General features: G+C 41.7%; 1 protein-coding gene across 1 annotated transcript in view; it reads left to right on the top strand.

The window, feature by feature from the left end:
• The first annotated feature begins 837 nt into the window (after nucleotides 1–837).
• The window catches only part of LOC125459954 (polycystin-1-like protein 2), a 109154-nt gene continuing 86114 nt past the window's right edge, over nucleotides 838–23877 (top strand). Inside the window, 5 exon segments of the mRNA XM_059651536.1 lie at nucleotides 838–938; nucleotides 1072–1230; nucleotides 1681–1907; nucleotides 7768–8153; nucleotides 20986–21117. Of these exon segments, the coding sequence (XP_059507519.1) occupies nucleotides 838–938; nucleotides 1072–1230; nucleotides 1681–1907; nucleotides 7768–8153; nucleotides 20986–21117 (1005 nt within the window).

Raw genomic sequence — 23877 nt, 5'->3', positions numbered from 1 at the left:
CCACTAAGAACAGGAAGTAATAGCATCCACCCCAGCAAACTGAGGCATATAAATAACAAGCGGGACAGAACACTAACGCTTCACCAGAGATGCACTGACAATGTTACCGTGCACCTAATGAAATGTTTGCAACCAAACCCACTGGCTCTGCAAGCAGGGCCACAACCTCATCTACAACCTGAGCTACAAATCTTCTTGAAAACTTTAAATAACTGACCCCCTTCACATATGGTATGTGATGGCACCAAAACAGGCACCTGTGATAAGAAAGAGCTCCATTCCTTATATCAAAATAGTCTGCATCAGTTAGCACAGAATTCAATTAAATGTAAAAATCAAACAGGTGCAATGTGTTATCATATTCCACCTAATTTAGTTAATCATTATTAAAATAACCATTGCCTCATTTGAATGGGACAAAACAGTTAAAAATTTGAAACAGAGGAAGATGCAAGGGTGCAGAAGAAAGGTAAAAGGCAAGATGATTTGTTCTAGCAATGATCCAAATGATATTCTTCTGTGCTGTGAACTTGTGCTGACCTGATGCTATTTCAGATATCAATCTAACACCTTGCTTTACAAACTAAACACACATCAATCCCAATAGCATATAGTTATGTATTTATCTTTGCAAATAGTACGAGTGAAGTAAAGCAAGCTAATTTTATGTCTGGATCCTAAAGCAGTCAGTAAATAGTAATTATCACAAATAATTGTATATTTCAATAAAGACCTTTATGTAATTTAACAAAAACCATTTGCAATGTAGTGTGTAATGTGAATTTTGTGCTCGGTATAGACTCCAAGATGCCACCTACTTATTCAATTTTCCATATCATGCCCCCATTGGAGTGGCAGTTCAATCCAAACCCAGAAAAATTCTCATGTACAGTTTATACAGGAGATGGAAAAATGTACTACTTCTATCGTCAAGAACAGTAAGTAATCTTCTAACACTTTAAAATGTGCTTTTCTTTATTTTTCATAGGTCTTAAAACTTGGGTGATGTGTTTTGGCACATAAATAACACAATCTTGCTTGATTGAATGATGTGGTTTGGTTTCATTACAGATTGACTGGGGACTATTATTTCTTTAGTTTCTTTATTCTATTTGCCACAAACTTGCGACGCAAGCAAAAAGAAAAAACTGAAAAGAAAGAGAAAAAGAAATCAGTGAGGAAAGTGAGTGCCAAAAGTGAGTTAGGAGAGAAAAGTAAAAACAGAGAAACGTGAGAAACAAATGAAAGTATGGCAGCAAGACAGAAATCGAAGTTGACAAGTCAGAGAATCACAAATGCAGAACTGAAAGAGGAGAATAAGTGAAGATATTGAAGATCTATTTTCTGATTGAGTAATGTTAAGACAGTTGATAAGCCATGATCTAATTGAATAGCAGAGTAGGCTGATGGGCTGAAAGGCTCATACGTCTTCCTAAGTTCCTATTTAATAAAATCACCTTTACTGAATGAATAGGAACAAACAAATGTAATGAACTGACCTCCACATAAACTCAACCTTATATACTTTAAGGTATAAAAGGACTATCATGTTATTAATTTATTCACACAACCACGCTTTAAATATTTAAACTTTTAGATAAAGTGAATGACTAAGTAAAATATTGATTTGTTCTTGTTGTCATTGGCTTTCACTTTTGTTCCCGTTTTTACTTTAATTAGATCATTTACAATGGCACACCTGTACAACGCTTTAGGCGTTTATTCTCTCTCCATTGAATGTAAGAACAGCAAAGACGTTTGGGCAATTGGCAAGTCCAAAATTGTGTTAGAGCCAGGAAATAAACTTAATGGGTTGCAGTGTTACAGCCCCAGCCTACTGGACACAATTCTTAACTGTGCAGTTCGAAATGGAGACACATTGTGGGTTCAGACAGAAAAGGAGAAAGGTATAACTTATTTCAGATACATTACAAACTGATATTAGATGTTTGTGTTGAATTTTTACGTTTTAATTTAAATTAGCAGTAAAAGAATTATTTTTGTTACACCCAGCTTGACCTGACAATCACCTCTTGACTCTTCCACTGTTGCTCAATTATGAGACTGTTCATCCAGCATATAGAATTGGATGAGCAGAATCTTTCTTCAATAAAGTATGGCAAAAAAGCAGGCTGTAATTTTCCTGCAACCGCAGGAAGTGCTACACTTGCCCCCGCACCACCTCCCTCACCCCCATCCCAGGCCCCAAGATGACTTTCCATATTAAGCAGATGTTCACCTGCACATTGCCAATGTAGTATACTGCATCCACTGTACCCGGTGTGGCTGCCTCTACATCAGGGAAACCAAGCGGAGGCTTGGGGATTGCTTTGCAGAACACTTCCACTCAGTTCGCAATAAACAACTGCACCTCTCAGTCGCGAACCATTTTAACTCCCCCTCCCATTCCTTAGACGACATGTCCATCATGGGCCTCCTGCAGTGCCACAATGATGCCACCTGAAGGTTGCAGGAACAGCAACTCATATTCTGCTTGGGAACACTGCAGCCCAATGGTATCAATGTGGGCTTCACAAGCTTCAAAACCCCCCCCCTCCCCCCACTGCATCCCAAAACCAGCCCAGCTCATCCCCTCCCCCCACTGCATCACACAACCAGCCCAGCTCATCCTTGCCTCCCTAACCTGTTGTTCCTCTCACCTATCCCCTCCTCCCACCTCAAGCCGCACCTCCATTTCCCACCTACCAACCTCATCCCGCCTCCTTGACCTGGCCGTCCTCCCAGGACTGACATATCCCCTCCCCACCTTCGCACCTATACTCTCCTCTCCACCTATCTTCTCCTCTATCCATCTTCAGTCCACCTCCCTCTCTCTCCCTATTTATTTCAGAATCCCCTCCCCATCCCCCTCTCTAGAGTCTAGGCTCGAAACATCAGCTTTTGTGCTCCTGAGATGCTGCTTGGCCTGCTGTGTTCACCCAGCTACACACTTTGTTATCTTGGATTCTCCAGCATCTGCAGTTCCCATTATCTCTGATTGTAATTTTTAGTCCCTGCTCCAAATTCAGTTTCCTAACTATTTCCTATGTTCTCTCCCTGGCAATGGTCTGAGATTTATCCTGGTGTCATATTTGAAACCAAGTAGAGCTTCTGACTACATTTTGGTGTCATCGCAAAGACTGTTTATTCCCATCTTTATAACATTGCCCAACTTTTTCCCATTTCAGCTCATCCACTGCTGAAACCATCTTTCATATCCAATCGGTCAGGATTTTCCTTCCATGAAACTATACACCAAAGAGCTATCAGACTATGTGAAAAACAAATTCCTATCACATCCAAACATTGCACTAATCTCCCAAATGTTTATTGTTTTATTAACATGCATTTCTAATTGTATTTCTCATGTTTTGATAGCATTTGCATGACAGTGTAACTCTGTCCTGTAAATATCCTGGCTGATAGTATTTGTGTGGTCCTACGTCCTCTTTGTTTATTGAGATAGGTCATGCTACTTATGCAATAATAAGATAAAGAGTGAATTCATAGCTAACCTTTGCTTCAATGGCTTAATTGGGTGATTGTTATTGCAGTTGTTTGGAAAACAGAAATGTTGCTACTAATCAAAGATTAATTTAACATCTAAAGCAAAATGCTGTGGGTGCTGCAAGGCAGAAGCAGAAACAAAATATTGTAAAAATTCAGCAGCTCAGGTAGCAACTCTGGAGAGACAAATGAAATCAATGTGCAAAAATGCGAATGAAAGTAATGTTCTCACAGTTGGCAGAGGCTTGCTGGGGAATGGTAGCATTTAGTCTCAAACCTGTTTCTTGGCAAAATTTGCTTTTCTGTACTGTTTAACTCATTTAGAAGATTAGAACCCTAATTCTGCGTTTCCCAGCCCATCGTGGTTGGAGAGTGATGATGGCCCTCCATTGAATGTAAGAACAGCAAAGATGTTTGGGCAATCGGCAAGTCCAAAATTGTGTTGGAGCCGGGGAATAAACCTAATGGCTCGCAGTGTCACAGTCTCAGTCTAGTATACACAACTCTTAACTGCTGTTCTGGGCTGCTGACAAAGCATCATGAATATTTGAAACCTCCCTGCCTAATCTCCCTCACAGGCTTTTGGAAGCCCAAGAGTAGAAAGCTGAGTTAAAAGTATTGCTGCTATTGCCCGGGTGAACTGAGAAGGTGACCCTTATTGGCAGTTCAGAAAAACAACCAAAACTTACACATTTGTGCCTCTGAAACAACACATCGTGAAAGTTATTTCAACAATCTGGCCAGTTCTGTTATTTTATTTTAATTATCCCTTAACTGTGTATGTTTGTCTGTTTTTGTCTTTTGTTTGAATAAGGGCTAAAAATAAACATTCAGGTTTAAAGCACAGACACGCATCAGTTTACCATGTTGTTTAATTTTCTCTCTGTTAAAGATATTGCATATTTAATAAATAGTTAAGTCTTATGTTTAAGATACAAATGATTAATTATTCTCAAAGTCTGGGATCAATTATTCAAAAGTCAGATTGATTATTCAAACCATTGAAGTGACTATTAGGTGTCTGACAGTTTTAATTTTACTGTGTTGTGAATACAGTGGTAGAAAGGCTGATTTAGTTTGGCTTTCTGTCTCAGTGTCATAACACTGGGCAAATACGTGGCAGGTGTAGTATAACATACTTTATCCACTTCAGTAGGAAAACCATGGGTAGAATATTAATTACATGGTCGTAAATTGGGATCTAGAACTAAGGGTTACAATCTCATAAAAGGTAAACCATATCTGACAGATGTGGAGAAATTCCTTCACTTAGAAAGTGGTGAATCTGAAATTCTCTACTACAGAAGCAGTGAAGGCCAAGTCACTGAAAATATTTAAGAAATAAACTGATTTCTAGACTAGAGGCACCAACGGGTGAAGGAAGAGGGCAGGATTGTGACATTGAGATGCAGGATTGGCCAGAACCATAATTGATTGACTGATGCAAACTTGATGGGCTAAATTTTCATCAGAGTCATATCAGACTTGAAACATTAACTTTGTTTCTCTCTCCTCAATTTCTGCCATACTTGCTGAGTTTGTCCAGTATTTTCTGTTTTTATCTCATCCTTGGCTCTTTCAGTTTGGATTTTGTCCAATGTTCCAGCTTAATGACATTTCATCTGAATTCTCATTGTTAAAATGTATTCATTCATCGGCATTTATGTGCATGCTCAATTGCTGTTGAGAAGGTGAGGCACCTTCTTGGGCTGCTGTAGTTCATGTGGCTAGTGCACCCACAATACTGTTAGGAAGGGTTTTGATCTAGCAACCGTGAAGGAACACTGATATAAATCGAAGAGTGGATGGGGTGTGTAGCTTGGAGGGGAAACATGCCGGTGGTGATTTGACCATGCATCTACTGCCCTTGTCCTTTCAGGTGCTAGATGTTGAGGGTTTGGAAAGTGCTGTTGCACAAAGAGTATGCCAAATCATCATTAGTTCTGTTTTATCTGATTTATCCCATGTAGTGTTGATATTTAGATACATTTAAGCTATAGTAAGTATGTGGAACACATACAAAAAATATGTGATAAACCCTAAATATATATTTTCAGTCCTACACTGGTTTCAAACCAACTATGTATAAGAATTGCAGGTGCATCTGTTCACAAGAACTCCTTATCCTTTGAAAATCTATTGATGGTGTACTACACAACCACCTAATTTGCCTGGGCAATTACTCAGTCTAATCTGACACAACAATTCCAAAAGTTGAATAGATACTTGACCCATGTGGTTCATGATCTAAGAATGTACTGAAATGAACGTATAGCCACTGAGGTAGCTTGTATTACATAGAAACCTAGAAAAATAGAAACACCAGAAGGTAGGAGCAGGAGGAGACCATTCAATCTTTGAGCCTACTCCAGCACTCATCATGATCTTGGCTGATCATCCAACTGAATAGCCCAATCTTGCTTTCTCCCCATATCCTTTGAACCCATTCGCTCCAAGTGCTATATGTAGCTGCCTCTTGAATACATTCAGTGTTCAGGCTCACCACTCTTCAGGTGAAAAAATGTCTCTGCATCTCCATCCTAAATGGTCTACCCCAAATCTTCAGACTGTGACCCCTGGTTCCAGACACACCCTGCATCTGCCCTGTCCAGCCATGTTAGAATTTTATAAGTCTCTATGAGATCCCATCACCACCCACCCCATTCATCTGCACTTGAGCGAAAACAATCCTAACCTAGTCAATCTGTCCTCATACATTAGAGCCACCATCCCTGGAATCAACCTGGTAAATCTTCGCTGTACTCCCTTGAGAGCAACAGCTTCCTTCCTCAGAAAAGGAGACGAAAACCGCACACAATATTCTAGGTGTGGTCTCATCAAGGCCCTGTGTAACTGCAACAACACCTCCCTGCTCCTGTACTCAACCTCTCACACTGAAGGCCAACATACCATTTGCCTTCTTTACCGCCTGCTGCATCTGCATATTTGCCTTCTGCGACTGGTGCACAGTGACACTCAGGTCAGCACTGCACATTCCTGTCTCCTAATTTATAACCATTCAGGTAGTAATCTGCCTTCTTGTTTTTGCTTCCAAAGTGAATAACCTCACATTTATCCAAATTATGCTGTATCTGCCATTGATTTGCTCATTCACCTAACCTGTTGAGATCATGCTGAAGGATCTCTGCATCCTCGTCACAATTCACCCTCCCACCCAATTTGGTATCATCTGTAAACTTTGAGGTGTTATATTTTGTTCTCTCATCCAAATCATTAATATGTATTGTGAATAGATGGTGTTTCAGCACCGATCCCTGTAGCACCCAACTAGTTACTGCCTGCTAATTTGAAAAGGACCCATTAACTCCTATTCCTTGTTTCCTCTCTGCCAACCTGTTTTCTAGCTATCTCCATACATTTCCCCCATTCCCATGCACTTTAATCTTGGTTCTGAGTAAAGGTCACAGGACCTGAAAAATTAACTCTGCTTTTTTCTTCACAGATGCTGCCAGACCTGCTGAGCTTTTCCAGCGACTTTGTTTTTGTTCCTGATTTACAGCATCCACAGTTTTTTTGGTTTTTAACCTCTTATGTAGGACTTCTTCAAACGCTTTCTGGAAGTCCAAATATACCACTTTGGCTGGCTCTCCCTTGTCAAGTCTACTAGTTGGATCTTCATAGAATTCCAACAGATTTGATAAGAATGATTTCCCCTTCATAAATCCATGCTGACTCTGCCTGATCCTGCCACTGTTTTCTAAATGCTCTGCTATAAAGCCCTTGATAATGGATTCGAGAATTCTCCCCACTTAGACTTACTGGTCTATAATTCTCTGTTTTCTCTCTACCTTCCTTCTTGAATATTTAAAATATAGATGCTGATAACATAATGAATAATCACTGAATAGAAGTGATGGTAAGTGTAAATGTTGGGAGATATTTTGATCTTTTCTGTCTTTTTCATTTAAAATTCTTGCTTTTCTTCCTTTGGATCAAGCATTTCCAATGTCGTGGTGAACTGGTTTCATTGTAACATTTGCAGTACAAAATCAATACATGATAATGCAGTAGATCATGAGCTTTATTGAATAAACTTAAATTATTGAAGCAATTGACTTGACTGCAGAAGACTTGGGTGGTTCAGTTTTGATTTTAAATAGCATAGATTGAACTGAATCATGCAGTTAATTGATATAACCTACAAAAATAAATATTAAAACGTGTGAAGGAAATTTAGTAACTGCTCTGGTTTCTATATGTATGTCTTACATATAATTTTTATAATTGTTTTCCCTGCAGGTTTCAATTTGACCTATACAATATCAATTGGAAATACCACTCTTCGCGAATCGACACTGATACCAGGAGTTATTGTTATAGATGAGTCTTTGCAATCCCTTATTGGACCAGGTCAACATAGTGTGACTGTTTGTGCAAAAAATAGCTCCACAGAGAAATCTCAGAACATGATAATTCACCTTCTTCTCAAGATCTATGGTTTGAAGGCTGAGTTAGAGTCACATGCCCTGAAACTGGGCAACAATGTCACCATGAGGGTCTCTGTATCTCAGGGTTCACCAATAAGTTTGCAATTTGATTTTGTCGATGCTTACAATATTTTGTCTTATGCAGTGGAGAGTTCTAATGGAATCTTCCAGTCTATACATTTCCAATGCAGAAGGAAGGTAAATGTTGCATTGCTTTTAGGTTTAATTTTTGTTTCAGAAATAAGTTATGTAACATAACTTTAATTTAAGTATATGATACAACCCACAAAACTCCATAATTTGTGCATGAATTATTTACTGATTAAGTTTATAAATAGCAATAGTCACTAAATTGATTGCCCCATTTCTTACATCCTTTTCTTGAACAAAAGGACACAAGAAATAGGAAGAAAAATGGGTTGTTTGGCCACTCAAGACTTCTGCACCCATTCAATAAATGATAGCTGCAGCCATTCAATTAATAATAGCTGCAGCCATTCAACAAATGATAGCTGACCTGAATGTTGCTCAACTCCACTTCCCTCCATAATCTGTGACTTCCTTGTAGATCAACAATCAGCCTAATTCCACCATGAACATACTCAATGACCACTGCTCTGAGGTAGAGAATTCCACAGATTAAATTCCTCCTCATTTCTGTCTTACATGGGAAACCCTACGTTTTGAATTGGAACTTTGTTGGTTTTGGATCCACCGTGAAGGTAACATTGCCCACAGCGTCTATCCTGTCAACCCTTCTTGGAATCCTGTATGTTTCAATAAGATCATGTTGCATTTTTCTGAACTTTAATGAGTATAGGCCCAATAGCTTAACTTTCCCTCATATGTCACTTATTTTATCTCAAGAGTCAGCCAACAGATCCTTCTATCAACTGCCTCCAATGCAGCTATACACCTCTTTAAATAAGGAGATCAAAGCCATGCAGAGTACTACAGATATGCTGTTCCCTGTACAACAACCACATGACTTCCCTACTACTATACTCCATTCCCTTTAGAATAAAAGTCAATATCCCATTGGCATTCCATTTACTCTGTGCCTGTCTGTTGACCATTTGTGATTCATGAACAAGAACAGTCAGATCCCTCTGTACTGCAGCATTTTGTAAATTCACTCCATTGAAATATTCTGTTTTTCCGTTCTTCCCAAAGTGGACAGTCTCCCATTTTCTCACATTATCCACCAACCCCCACGGTTTGAAAATTCAAGTAAACTTGCTACATCCCTGTGGCTGAACCTTATTTTTTACAGCAAGCTTCGTCAAGTTTCACAAAGTTTTTCTCCATGAGGCTTAGCTGGATCTTTTGACGTTTCTTACAAAACTCACCTAACTCACTCCATGACATCATCTTGCTCCATTTTACCATGCAGCATTCCCAGAACAACTCACCACTGCTGCAGAATTGACCAACATCCCTGGTTCCAGTGCCTTCATTTAAGAACCCCTTGAGCACTGGGATAAGCACGGTTGGGCTGCAGCTGCCTTCCACAGTTCCTTATTATAGAACATAGAACATAGAAAAATACAGCGCAGAACAGACCCTTCGGACCTCTGTTGCGCCAACCTGTGACCTAATCTAAGCCCCTCCCCCTACACTATCCCATCATTATCCATATGCTTATCCAAGGACTGTTTAAATGCCCCTAATGTGGTGAGTTAACTACATTGGCAGGCAGGGCATTCCACGCCCTTACCACTCTGAGTAAAGAACCTGCCTCTGACATCTGTCTTAAATCTATCACCCCTCAAGTTGTAGCTGTGCCCCCTCGTACAAGCTGAAGTCATCATCCTTGGAAAAAGGCTCTCACTGTCCGCCCTATCTATAGGGTGGATTATGCTCTAGACTGGGCAGTCATTACCCCACTTTGCAATCAGGGACCAGTAAGTTCTACTGGATGTGTTGGTCCAGACGCAGACTTCCTTCTCCCTAGGACCAGCAGTGGATGCCACAACACCAGACCCTGCCAGCCTGGTCTGAGGCTACTGCCCAGATTACTGCAGTCTTAGGCTGGAGGAATACCCAGACTCTAGAAAGAAAGTCAATGACTTTCTCTACTCCAACGGTGTAAGTGGTACCATCCCACTGCTCACCTCTATTAAGGCTGATACTCCACCACTCTCACTATTACCTGCAACATATTCCCTTACTCACTGTCACCCACCCCAAATTCTGACACCACTAACTCTGCATGTTCTTTGTGCTATCTATTCACTCACTCAGATCACCTCCCCACCTACACTAACAGTAACACTGTACCACACACTTTCATCTCCCTTAATATCTGCCTCTATCATTCCATGAGGAAAGTAGCCTACAATATGATAGTGAAAGCTAAGACATGTGTTGGGCTATATAACATGCCCATATGTGGCTGGATCCTGACTGTGACTGCCCTGAACGCAGACTGATCGTGTCCAAGATCCTGGACTGATATCAAAACTTGCCCTTGATTTACTGTGCTAAGAACCCCTGTTTGTAGGCTTCCTTGCTTGATGTGACTATGACTCTATGACTGAGAACTGTTAACAAGCGTGGCTAATTGTGTGTGTATTAAACAGCACAGCAATACTCTGAGGCTGGTATCTCTGGCTGAATGGCCAAAGTGCAAAAAGGCAAGGCAAGGAAATCCAAAGCAGACAAGCGGTGAGCATCCAGAAAGGCTGAGTGAGTAAGCAAGTGCTATGAGAGCAAATAAACAGCCCATAAGATTATCAGATGTAGGTGCAGGTGTCGACCATTAAACTCATCAAGTCTGCTTTGCCATTCAATGATAGTTAAACAAGACTGAGCTGCAGCATTAGAGATAATGGGAACTGCAGATGCTGGAGAATTCCAAGATAATAAAATGTGAGGCTGGATGAACACAGCAGGCCAAGCAGCGTCTCAGGAGCACAAAAGCTGACGTTTCGGGCCTAGACCCTTCATCAGAGAGGGGGATGGGGAGAGGGAACTGGAATAAATAGGGAGAGAGGGGGAGGTGGACCGAAGATGGAGAGTAAAGAAGATAGGTGGAGAGAGTATAGGTGGGGAGGTAGGGAGGGGATAGGTCAGTCCAGGGAAGACGGACAGGTCAAGGAGGTGGGATGAGGTTAGTAGGTAGCTGGGGGTGCGGCTTGGGGTGGGAGGAAGGGATGGGTGAGAGGAAGAACAGGTTAGGGAGGCAGAGACAGGTTGGACTGGTTTTGGGATGCAGTGGGTGGGGGGGAAGCGCTGGGCTGGTTGTGTGGTGCAGTGGGGGGAGGGGACGAACTGGGCTGGTTTAGGGATGCAGTAGGGGAAGGGGAGATTTTGAAACTGATGAAGTCCACATTGATACCATATGGCTGCAGGGTTCCCAGGCGGAATGAGTTGCTGTTCCTGCAACCTTCGGGTGGCATCATTGTGGCAGTGCAGGAGGCCCATGATGGACATGTCATCTAGAGAATGGGAGGTGGAGTGGAAATGGTTTGCGACTGGGAGGTGTAGTTGTTTGTTGCGAACTGAGCGGAGGTGTTCTGCAAAGCGGTCCCCAAGCCTCCGCTTGGTTTCCCCAATGTAGAGGAAGCCGCACCGGGTACAGTGGATGCAGTATACCACATTGGCAGATGTGCAGGTGAACCTCTGCTTAATGTGGAATGGCATCTTGGGGCCTGGGATAGGGGTGAGGGAGGAGGTGTGGGGACAAGTGTAGCATTTCCTGCGGTTGCAGGGGAAGGTGCCGGGTGTGGTGGGGTTGGAGGGCAGTGTGGAGTGAACAAGGGAGTCACGGAGAGAGTGGTCTCTCCGGAAAACAGACAGGGGAGGGGATGGAAAAATGTCTTGGGTGGTGGGGTCGGATTGTAAATGGAGGAAGTGTCGGAGGATGATGCGTTGTATCCGGAGGTTGGTAGGGTGCTGTGTGAGAATGAGGGGGATCCTCTTAGGGCGGTTGTGGCGGGGGCGGGGTGTGAGGGATGTGTTGCGGGAAATACGGGAGACGCGGTCAAGGGCGTTCTCGATCACTGTGGGGGGAAAGTTGCGGTCCTTAAAGAACTTGGACATCTGGGATGTGCGGGAGTGGAATGTCGTATCGTGGGAGCAGATGTGGCGGAGGCGGAGGAATTGGGAATAGGGGATGGAATTTTTGCAGGAGGGTGGGTGGGAGGAGGTGTATTCTAGGTAGCTGTGGGAGTTGGTGGGCTTGAAATGGACGTCAGTTACAAATTGGTTGCCTGAGATGGAGACTGAGAGGTCCAGGAAGGTGAGGGATGTGCTGGAGATGGCCCAGGTGAACTGAAGGTTGGGGTGGAAGGTGTTGGTGAAGTGGATGAACTGTTCGAGCTCCTCTGGGGAGCAAGAGGCGGCGCCGATACAGTCATCAATGTACCGGAGGAAGAGGTGGGGTTTGGGGCCTGTGTAGGTGCGGAGGAGGGACTGTTCCACGTAACCTACAAAGAGGCAGGCATAGCTGGGGCCCATGCGGGTGCCCATGGCCACCCCCTTAGTCTGTAGGAAGTGGGAGGAGTCAAAAGAGAAGTTGTTGAGTGTGAGGACGAGTTCAGCTAGGCGGATGAGAGTGTCGGTGGAGGGGGACTGGTCGGGCCTGCGGGACAGGAAGAAGCGGAGGGCATTGAGGCCATCTCCATGCGGAATGCAGGTGTACAGGGACTGGACGTCCATGGTGAATATGAGGTGTTGGGGTCCAGGGAATTAGAAGTCCTGGAGGAGGTGGAGGGCGTGGGTGGTGTCACGGACGTAAGTGGGGAGTTCCTGGACCAAAGGGGAGAAAATGGAGTCCAGATAGGTGGAGAGGAGTTCGGTGGGGCAGGAGCAGGCTGAGACGATGGGTCGACCAGGGCAGGCAGGTTTGTGGATTTTGGGAAGGAGATAGAAACGGTCCGTGCGGGGTTGGGGAACAATGAGGTTGGAGGCGGTGGGTGGGAGGTCCCCTGAGGTGATGAGGTCGTGAATGGTGTTGGAGATGATGGTTTGGTCGTGAATGGTGCTGCAGCATTGAAGTGCAGGAGTCTGCTGAGATGTATACGTTGCCTCAGTATGTGGCAGTTACATAATAGATTCAGAGAAATAGATGCTTCTGACATCAAGACAGGCTTTACTGCACTTGGTACATGTCTTGATAAGGTTTGTCATTTTCTGAGACATCGAATAGAACGAAACTCATGTTCATCTTGTCAACAGTAGTCATGCTCTTTGTGTGTCATCAAACTTTGCAAACCCTCAGGGAAGTGATCCTTGCACTGTGACCAATTCTATTCGGGTTTTCGTCTGGGGAGTGGATAGGCAGTATATACATGGAGCTGCTACCAGGATTGATACATTTGTCAAACCTCTCACACACTCACAAGTATTGATAATCTCAGTTCATCCATGCCCAGCACGTAGATTCATATGATAGTGCTTTGTGAGTTCCATATGCACAGGTTCCTGGTTTGTCGTGGGCATGATTATGGGCAATGCTGCCATGCTTTTGGCATTCAGACTTGTATGCACTTGAAAATTATTTGTTGACATCGGCCAAGTTCATCTCTTTAGATACTAAAAAAAAATGAATCATAGGTACTTCTTATTGTCAGAGATGGGGTGGAGGTGATCCCTGAACCTGGAGGTGTTGGGGTGAGCCCTGCCTCTGATGGGCATTGGTCCCTGAATTTGGGGGAGAAGATGGGGAGTGCCCTGAACTTGGGAGGTGGGTGTGGGTGGCTGGTAAGGGGGCTAGAGTGCAGGTACAAATTCGGTCCAGAAGGTAAGAAAGGGCTAGTGTGAGTTTTGAGTGTCTTGTCTCCCTGTACTTTAGAAGGTAGTTTGATGGAAAATTGGAATGTACTACACGACTGTGGCTCTGAGACATTTATTGGATGGTAGATCTTTCCTCAAACTTTTTTTAAATTCACAATTGATTTTTACCTTTTCCTCCTCTTGGTAAAGTAGACAGGAAGTGTGGGAAGGTGTTCCAGGCAATGAGCCAATGGCAGTGAATTCAGGATGACACGTGACTTGGTGATGCTAGTATTCACATTCATCTGCTGCCTTCAAACATCTAGGTCATAGGTTTGGAAGATGGAACGTAGGGATCACCCTTATAGAGTGGGCCCTGGGTTCAATCTTAGAGTAAGTCAGGGACCACCCGTGCCAGAGCAGACCCAGGGCCACACCTTAGCAATGTGGGCCCGTGGGGTTGGGGGGGGGGGGGGGGCTGTTGCGGTTGTGGGGGGGGCGGTCACCCTCACAGAATGGGCCCACAGACGCCAGAGAACGATCAGAGGGAAATGCTATCTGCCAATTGAAATGGAAAGAGTGAGGAAGGTGCTGGGAAAATGTTTTAAAATACACATTAAGATCTGTTTATAAATGTAGGAAGCTGCGTTTGTTAACTATACATCTGCATACACAAAGTTAACAAGCTGTGATCACTTTTGAATGCTTGACAGCTCAAGTATGATCATCCACAATCAGGACTCCATCCTGTTTGCACTATTTTATGTTCATTGATGGCCTGCTGTGGTTTTGAGTATTTCAGAGCATGTTGAAAGTTCACCTTTTTCTGGTCTGGGTAACAATCACCCTGGAGAACCTAAATAATAAAAGAACCACAAAGACGTGTGGATGCCGAAAATCAAAATCAATGAAAAATCACTGGAGAGGCTCAGTAGGTTTGGCAGCATACGTGGAGAGAAAGCAGATTTAATGTTTCAGGTCCAGTCACCTTTCTCCAGACCCCTTCTCATTGAGGTGTTTGCACTTGTGAACCTTCTTAAATATCTCCTTGTTGCCAGTGTTGTGGTGCATTGGCTTGTTGAACATGTGTGTTTCGTTCTGAGGTTTGGCCCTATTCCTTGCCCAAAACAGCCTTCCTAAAGGTGTGTTGCATTGGTGCAGATGTGATGACAAACTCGATGAGCTTCTCTGACTCAGATTCCTGCCCTTTGATGGGGTAACTTCTGACAAGCTAATCAATGGAGTTGATAGCTGCATGGCATTAGTTGAAATCTGTTAAGATTGATGTTAGTCTGATCTTGTGCATGTCTTTGGAACTTTTCTAGACCTTTCTGACCATCCAAGGAATGACTGGACAAGTTATTTTTGAGAAGTCTCTCCTTGCCAATGGCAAGCAATGTTTTTAGACCTCTTTTCTCTTTTTTTTTTACTTGACCTGTTAAATAGAACAGCTTACATTGGACAGCTGTAATTCAGTAAGCAAAAATAGAAATAGAATATGAATAGTTTTGAGGAAGAGTCACCGAACCCGAAATGTTAACTCTGATTTTTCACCACAGATGCTGCCAGATCTGCTGAGCTTTTCCAGCAATTTCTGTTATTGGTTCTGATTTACAGCATTCACCGTTCTTATGGTTTTTATTTTATAATTCAGTAAACCTGTCTTTGGAAGACTGTCAAAATGGGTTTCCACTGCCCATGAACCCACCTTAAAAACATTAGACTGTATCACTGTCAATGATGTGTCCCTGATATTGTCAGTGTAAATTTAAAACTGTTCCTTCAGTTAAGTACCACAGACTTTGCAGCTGCTGTTATCAGAACCTGTTAGGAATGTACCATGTACACTGGCTAACAGTGTTGTTCAAGCTTCTTAAGTAAATTTTACTTGCATTGTGTTGCGGCTCAGAACAACACTGCAACCTTATTTTCTTTTCCTTCTTTTGATGAATGTAATCTTAGAAATCTTATGTATCTTCTATAATGTAAGAAACTGGGTGTGGATATTGTGGTTTTGAAGAATCTAACAGATACACCGCTGCAACCACTATGTACAAATGTTACATGCCTTAAGCGCCTAAGTGTCTGGGCCAGAATCGATTTAGTTTACAGTGGTGGAGTTTTTTCAATAGACCATCATGCTTTAAGGGATCTGATGTAAGATAGAGTATGAGATCTTAATGCCCTTAGGTTACATGCTATGATGTCGTGATGACATCATGAGCATGCTTCTTAAAAGCATACTCACTGTAGAACACAACAAAACATATTCCTACCGTTGTTTTCAAATTCCTATATGGTTTTGACTTTTCTTATCTTTGTAACCTCCTGTATGCCTACAGCAAATCTGCATTCTTCCAGTTTTGGCTTTGTAAGCATCCCAATCCCAATTTTAAGAACACTGCCATTAATGGCTATATATTCAGATAATTAAACTCTCAGCTTTGGTTTTTTTGCCTTCAACTTCTTTGCCTCTAAGTCACTCTCCTTCTTTAAGACACCTTTCAAAGGTCTCATCAGGTACTCTAATATCCCATTTTGCAATTTGGTGTCAAAGTGTGCTTGATTACACTCCTGTACAATGCCTTAGAGCGTTTACTACCTTAAAGGTACTCAATAAATACAAGGCTTTGAGTTCCATTGAAGGCTGATACTGTTAGCCATTTAGAAATTGCTCATTTATCAATAGTCCAGTCATGGATTTGCACTGTGCTCAGGCACTGGTCACATTGTAAAATGAAATGAGCGTAAGAAGTCTCAAAGGCCCCATTTTCCCACCTCTCAGTCAAACACTCGAATATTAATCGGTATCAATGTTGTGTTTCAGAATGGAGTAAATTAGGAAAGGGAGGACATTTTTAAAATAATGTATACTTTGAGAATGGTATGTTGCATCCTTACTTTCAGCTTGCCATTTTTACTTTCTTTTCTCCACCAATTTCAGGTACATTTCTTGTGATGGTAACTGCTACAAATATCTTCTGAGCAGCTTATTGTGGGCCATGTAATGATTACAAATGATTTCTCTAACAGGAGCACTGCCATTAGGAAAAGATCCTTACCCAATGTAAGTAATGAGAGCTGATCATATTTTTAGTTAAAATCTACAGTGTAGTTATTGGGATAGAGAAGCTGATAATCTATGACTAGTTGAATAGGTGATTTCAGGGTGACATAGAATGGTGCATTGTTAGTGAACAGTATATTTGAGGGTGATTGTTCATAATGTGCCAAGCCACCTCCAAGGGAGAGTTCCATAACAGCCAGAGCTTCTTCATTTCTCCTTGTATTACTGCCACAGAAGCCTCTGTAAGGGAAGTTCCTTCAATCTGTGAGAAGGGAAATCTAACAGTTGCCATGAAATAAACTAATCAATGATATCAGTCACTGCAGCTCCTGGAAGTCTCAATCAGAGTTTCTCAGGATCGTGCCCTAGTTTCAAACACCTGCAGCCGCTTTATCAATGACCTTCTCTCTATCATAAGGTTAGAAGTGGAGATTTTCACTGATTATTGCACAATATTCAGCACCATTCATGATTCCTCAAATACTGAAACAATCCATGTTCAAATGCAGAAAGATCTTGGACCATATTCAGACTGACAAGTGGCAAGTAACATTCATGACACATAAGTGCCTGGCAATGGCCATCTCCAGTAAGAGAGAATTTAGCTCTCTCCCCTTGACATTCAGTGGTGTTACTATCACTGAACCTCGCACCATCAACGTCCTGAGGGTTAACACTAACCAAAAACTGAACTGGAGTAGCCGTAGAAATACAGTGACTACAAGAGCAAGTCAGAAGCTAGGAATCCTACAGCAACTAACTCACCTCCTTCTCCCCAAAGTCTGTCCACTATCTACATTGGCATAAGTCAGGAGTGTGACAGAATACTCCCGACTTGCCTGCTTGGATGCAGCCCCAACAATACTGAAGAAACTTGACACCATCCAGAACAAAGCAGCTCCCTTGATTGAGACCACACCCATTCCCTCCTCCACCAATTCTCAGCAATGGTGTTATATATTGTCTACAACTTGCAGAAATTCACCAAGTCTCCTTACGCAGGATACTTGCAGCCAGAGAACAAGGGCAGCAGATACACAGGAATACTACCAACTGCTACCTACCATTCAAGCCACTCACCACTCCCCATCCTGACTTGGAAATGTATCGCTATTCCTTCAGTATCGCTGGGTCAAACTCCTTGAATTCCCTCCCTACCAATATTGTGAGTGTACTTACAGTCCATGACTGCAGTGCTTCAAGAAGGCTGTTCACCACCACCTTCTCAAGGGCAACTATGATTAGACAATAAATGTTGACCCTACAGCAGAGCTTTTATCCCATGAGTGAATAAAACTGAGTTACAGGAATTCATTGTACCATTAAAAAACTGTTGTGGCAGTCAATTAAAATAAGATGGAAAGCACCAAATGGTAGCATCCCTGGTGAAACCATCTATGCTATACTAATTCAATAACAGGAATCCTACAGTCATAGGATTGTACAGCATGGAAAAAGATACTTCAGTCCAAATTGTGCATGCCTACCAGAGATCCTAAATTAATCTTGTCCCATTTGCCAGCATCTGGCCCATATCCCACTAACCCTTCCTATTCATATACCCATCTGGATGTCTGTTAAATGTTGTAATTGTACCAGCCTCTACCACTTCCTCTGGCAGCTAATTCCATACACGCACCAACCTTGGCACGATAAAGTTGCTCCTTTTTCCTCTCACCTTAAACAAATGTCCTTTAGTTTTGGATTCCCCCATGCTGGGGAAAAGACTTTAGCTATTCACCCTATCCATGCCCTTCCTGATTTTATAAACATCTATAAGGTCACCCCTCAGCTTCTGATGCTCCAGTGAAAATAGCCCCATCCTATTCAGCCTCTCCCTAAAGCTCAAACCTTTCAACCCTGGCAATACACTTGTAAATCTTTTCTGAACCCTTTCAAGCCCCACAACATCCTTCCTATAGTAGGGAGACCAGAACTACATGTGGTATTCCAAAAATGGCCTAACCAATGTCCTGTACAATCGCAACATGTCCTCCCGACTCCTATACTCAATGCACTGGAAATAAATGCCGCCTTCACTATTCTGTCGCCCTGTGACTCCACTTTCAAGGAACTATGAACTTGCACTCCAATGTCTTTTTGTTCAGCAACATTCCCAAGGACTTTACCATTAAGTGTGTTAGTCCTGCCCTGATTTGCCTTTCCAAAACGCAGCGTCTCGCATTGCCACTCCTCAGCCCATGGGCCCATCAAGATCCCATTGTACTCTGAGATAACCTTCTTTGCTGTCCACTACACCTCCAATTTTAGTGTCATCTGCAAACTTACTAACCATACTGTGCCAGTACCAATGAGTCAGTACAAACTTTCTTTGGCGTGTTGCTGGAAATAGACAGTTGTTAAAGTGAACCTGAACCAGCCTTTCTGCAAAGTGACCTGAGGCGATATTAATAAGGATAGGTCAGCTCTCCAAGGGAATCCCCCAGCTCTTTGAAATAAATTCACTGTAACAGACATGGTCTGCTGTCTGTTCAGGATTCTAGGCGGTAGGAATACCAATGTGGGATTTAAACTGAGACAGCTAATAATGGCAAGCTTTCTCCACAAACTCTGTGGATGTGTGAAACCTGGGCTGTCACCAAAACCCCACCCATGAAACCAGAAATGACATGTTTGATGGTAGAAATTCTGATTTCTAAGATCTTCACCATAATGAAGAGTGTCTACACCATGACAAAAATCTGACTCCTTTTCTTTAAGATCACTGCATAAGTAAACTACAGTTGCAAGTTTACCAAGGTGAACTATTTTATTTATTTTTGAAACAGAACATTAAACTTTGTACGACAAGATGCTCAAGGCAAGGTTCAGATGCAACCAAACATTTATTGAAAACACTTCCAAATTCTGAAGATCTTTTCACTAACACTCCCAACCTCGAGCAGGTAAAGAATGTAGAATGTGATTTTCATTTGTCGTGTTTGTGAACAAATTTCCATGTTGACAAGGGACTGAGTGATATATACAGATATTGACAGAAAATTTGAAATATTAAATTGTTTTGATTACACTAATAGCGTCACAAACATTAATGGCAGAAATAATCTTTGGTGGGGGTTGGGGATTGGGGCAGGCTCCAAGTTGCATATCTGTAGTTCACAGATCTACACATGTTAAAGTACAGCTGTTTCTGGCTGCCAAAATTTTCATGCACATGACAGTCAAAAAGTGACTTGTGCACTTTAGGTCTGTTAGGAGAACATCTAAAGTAGTCAGAGTTCTTTGGAAGGTAGGGTAACTGGGACATAGTCCTTGGACACCTTCAGGAAAGGTAAAGTGCCATTTGTTATTAAAAGTAGGACATGAATGTACATTTTAAAAAGTACTTATTAAAGTTAAATTTTCCATTTGCTAGAGTTGATGTTTTGAATCCTGTGAATGACTGACAGCCTACACAATATAAACATGCTTATTTTGCAATCAGAAGTATTCCAGTTTCTGATTGGCTGTTTCAGAATGGTAATATTGTGTAAACATTTCATCCTCTCTTATCTGGTTCCTCAAGATATTAATTTTTTATGGCACCTTACCATTCATTACAGTTCATTTCAGTTAAATTTTATGGCTGTCCACTGAGTGCATTTATAATGATATTTTCCTTTCTATTGTGTTTCAGATAAGAGTATGCATATTGTCATGCTACTGTGATGAATAATACAATTCCCAATCTCATTCATGTTTATCATTATACTGCATCAGGCAGCTATCATTATACCACATCTGTCAGTAAAATACTTTCAAAGATTTATTGTTCTTTTATTTTTACACAATATTTTATTGCAAGTAGAGATAATGGGAACTGCGGATGCTGGAGAATCCAAGATAACAAAGTGTGAAGCTGGATGAACACAGCAGGCCCTCTGATGAAGGGTCTAGGCCTGAAACGTCAACTTTTGTGCTCCTGAGATGCTGCTTGGCCTGTTGTGTTCATCCAGCTTCACACTTTGTTATCTTTTATTGCAAGTACTTGTTCTATGCTTCCCTTCTGATCCTGCCACCATCCAGAAGCCCAATCCCCTACTGGGTAAAATCCCAGCTCTAAGTACAAACACCAGTGAGCATTCCCTGCTCTTACCTGACTCTGAAATTATTCTGTTTTACCTTTAAAGGGACCTGCATTTCTAACATTGTCAATTTGTTCCCTTCTCATCTTTCATCATTCTGTAGTAGGAATCAAAATTATTATTTTCTCAAAAATGCTTCTGTTTTACTTTCTGTAATAAGGCAATTGAGGATACCTTTCAGAAATTTTCTGGGATAGCAATGAATGCATCCTCCCTACAGGGAGTAGAGAATGCAAATACTTACCTTGATGCGATCACCTCACACCCTGACAAACTGTCTGTTACATCACAGGTAAGATCGGCTTTGTATTTTGCCCTTTGTTATGATTCTTATGGAGGGAGCGAGCTGATAATCGAGCCCCACTACTCCATGAGCTGTATCAAAAATGTAAATATTTCACTGAATCACTAAAATGATCAATTTGTTTCTCGTTATTGCTGTTCTCCAGAACAAAAGGAGACATTCACTGGGTTTCTCAATAAACTCAAAAATAACTTTTTTTTTCAGAAGCCGACTTGCTGTTGCAATAAGTAGTACAACTATGTGGAATTAAACTAAATCTATATTCCTTAATTCCATACACACAAACTCACAACACAGAAAAGATGATAGAACTTTGCAGCAATAATGTGCGTTTTGACAAAATAGGATAATGTGAAAATGACTCCAATTGCATAAGGGTCCAAACTCAAGAATAAAAAAGAGAGGACATCTCACACTGTTGATGTCCTGACATTGAGGTTGCAATGCTGACAGTTCCAGAATGAATGAGATTCTCGAATCAGACTTCATTTCAGATGAGAGTCCATTAGACTTAATCTTTGAATGGCAGTAACATTTCCACTTGCAGAATTTAAGTGAGATTAAAGATACTGATTTCTGGAACATTTTCCAGGCTTCCAGAAGAAAATTTACTGAGACAGACCCACGCAGGTTCTTCAGTAAGATTTCTTCTTCAGGAGAGATCACTCTTTCTGCTGCTCCCTCCTTAGAGGCCTTTTAGTTCAGTTAATACCTTGTACTGAAACAGCAACTGTAGTTCAGAGCCTGTTGCAAGTCAATGTTCAATACAGGCAATTGACCTTTGTAATAATAAAACCAGAAGAATTGCAAATGCTGTAAATCAGAAACAAAAACAGAAGTTGCTGGAAAAGGTCAGCAGGTCTAGCAGTATCTGTGAAGAGAAATAAGAGTTAACATTTCAGATCTGGTGATCCTTCCTTGGAACAGATGGGTAGCTTGGAAAATTTTGGATTATATGCAGAAGATAGGATGGGGGAGGCAGTAGGGAGTAAACAGTAGGTGGGGATAGACCGCAAAGAGAGAAAAGAATGGTTGGATAGACAAGAGTGGATAACGATCTGGCTAGGAGAGTAAATAGCTGTTCATAGCAACTGTTAGTTTACCATTACACACTACCTATTGTTAGTCACTATCTATTAACAAGGCCTGTTGTGTGGGGTAGAGGACTAGGATATGGGAGTGTTTAAGCTCTAAAATTATTCAACTTGATATTGAGTCCGGAGGACTGCAGGGTCCCCAAGTGGAAAACAAGGTGTTGTCCTTCCAGCTTGCGTTGAGCTTTGCTGGAACATTGCAGAAAGCGTGAGACAGAGATGTTGGTCAGGAAACAGGATAAAGGGGCAGGCAGCTGGAAGCTCAGGGCCTTTTTTGCAGGCGGAACACAGATGTTCTGCAGAGCTGTTATCTGGTCTACGCTTTGTTACCCCAATGCAAAGGAGACCATATTGTGAGCAGTGGATACAATAGACTAGATTGACTATTCAGTAATTATTTTTGAGCATACCTCCCAGAAATTTCATATCCATTCAAAACCCTTCCATTTCAGCAAGTCCAAATCCTTTCATATTCCAGTTCCACATAGTCCTTACATAAAAACATGTATTCTTAACAGGTTAAATGTTAAAATGATGAAAATAGGAACAATACTTCATTCACTTGCAAATTACATCTTTCTTTTACAAAACTCTGAGGGTATTTCACATGCCTTAGAATAATGTAATGTTTCAGTCATTTAAAAAGAAGTTATTATTACTTGTAAGTTTTAGGCTGTTTATTATTGAGATGCCTTCTTGCTCTTCCTTTGAGGTTGTTTTACATTGATAATAAGTACAGTAAGTATATTACCTGATGTGCGATCACTTATGCACACATTTTATGTATTCATTCATACATATACACACGTTGTTTCATTAGAAGATGCACTGTTTTAGGCCATGTAACTTGTAAACTATTGTTAAGAGCACTCGTTTACAATGATTGAATAAATCAAACTATGTTTCAATTAAAGATTATTCCAGGAATAGAGATAATGGGAACTGCAGATGCTGGAGAATCGAAGATAATGAAGTGTGAAGCTGGATGAACGCAACAGGCCAAGCAGCATCTTAGGAGCACAAAAGCTGATGTTTCGGGCCTAGACCTTCATCAGAGAGCTCTCTGATGAAGGGTCTTGGCCTGAAATGTTAGCTTTTGTGCTCCTGAGATGCTGCTTGGCCTGCTGTCTTCATCCAGCTTCACACTTTATTCCAGGAATATGTATTTTTGGGCTGAAATTTTTTGATTTAGCATATTACATTCGAACATAAAAATATTCAAATTAGGAGTAGGAATAGACTATTCAGCCCCTCATACCACTATGGTACTCAATAAGGTCATAACTATTCTGATTATAACTTCAAATCCACATTCTTGCCTACCACTGATAATCTTTCACTCCCTTGCTTAGCTGAAATATATCTATCCTTGTCTTAAATATATTCACGGACTCCATTTCAGCACCATTTCAAGGAGAGAGCTTGAAAGACTCATAACCTCCTGGGAGAAAAAAATGCCTCATTTCTGTTTTCTCACATGTAATTCGCAGAGTTTTGCCATGCGGTGTCCAGTGCCATCTTGAAACACTGAATACTATGCAAGCTGTATCTGCAACAGAGTTTATCTATCTGTTTTCTTCTTGTTCCTCCTCTGCTGCTCCTCCAGTCGCTGCTTGACATTGATCAGTCTCTCTGTAAGGGGCTCTGGGGTCAG

Source organism: Stegostoma tigrinum, chromosome 16, assembly GCF_030684315.1.
Source record: "Stegostoma tigrinum isolate sSteTig4 chromosome 16, sSteTig4.hap1, whole genome shotgun sequence".
Lineage (NCBI taxonomy): Eukaryota > Metazoa > Chordata > Chondrichthyes > Orectolobiformes > Stegostomatidae > Stegostoma > Stegostoma tigrinum.
Note: the sequence above shows the minus strand (reverse complement) of the source record. Positions and strands in the feature narration are given on the sequence as shown.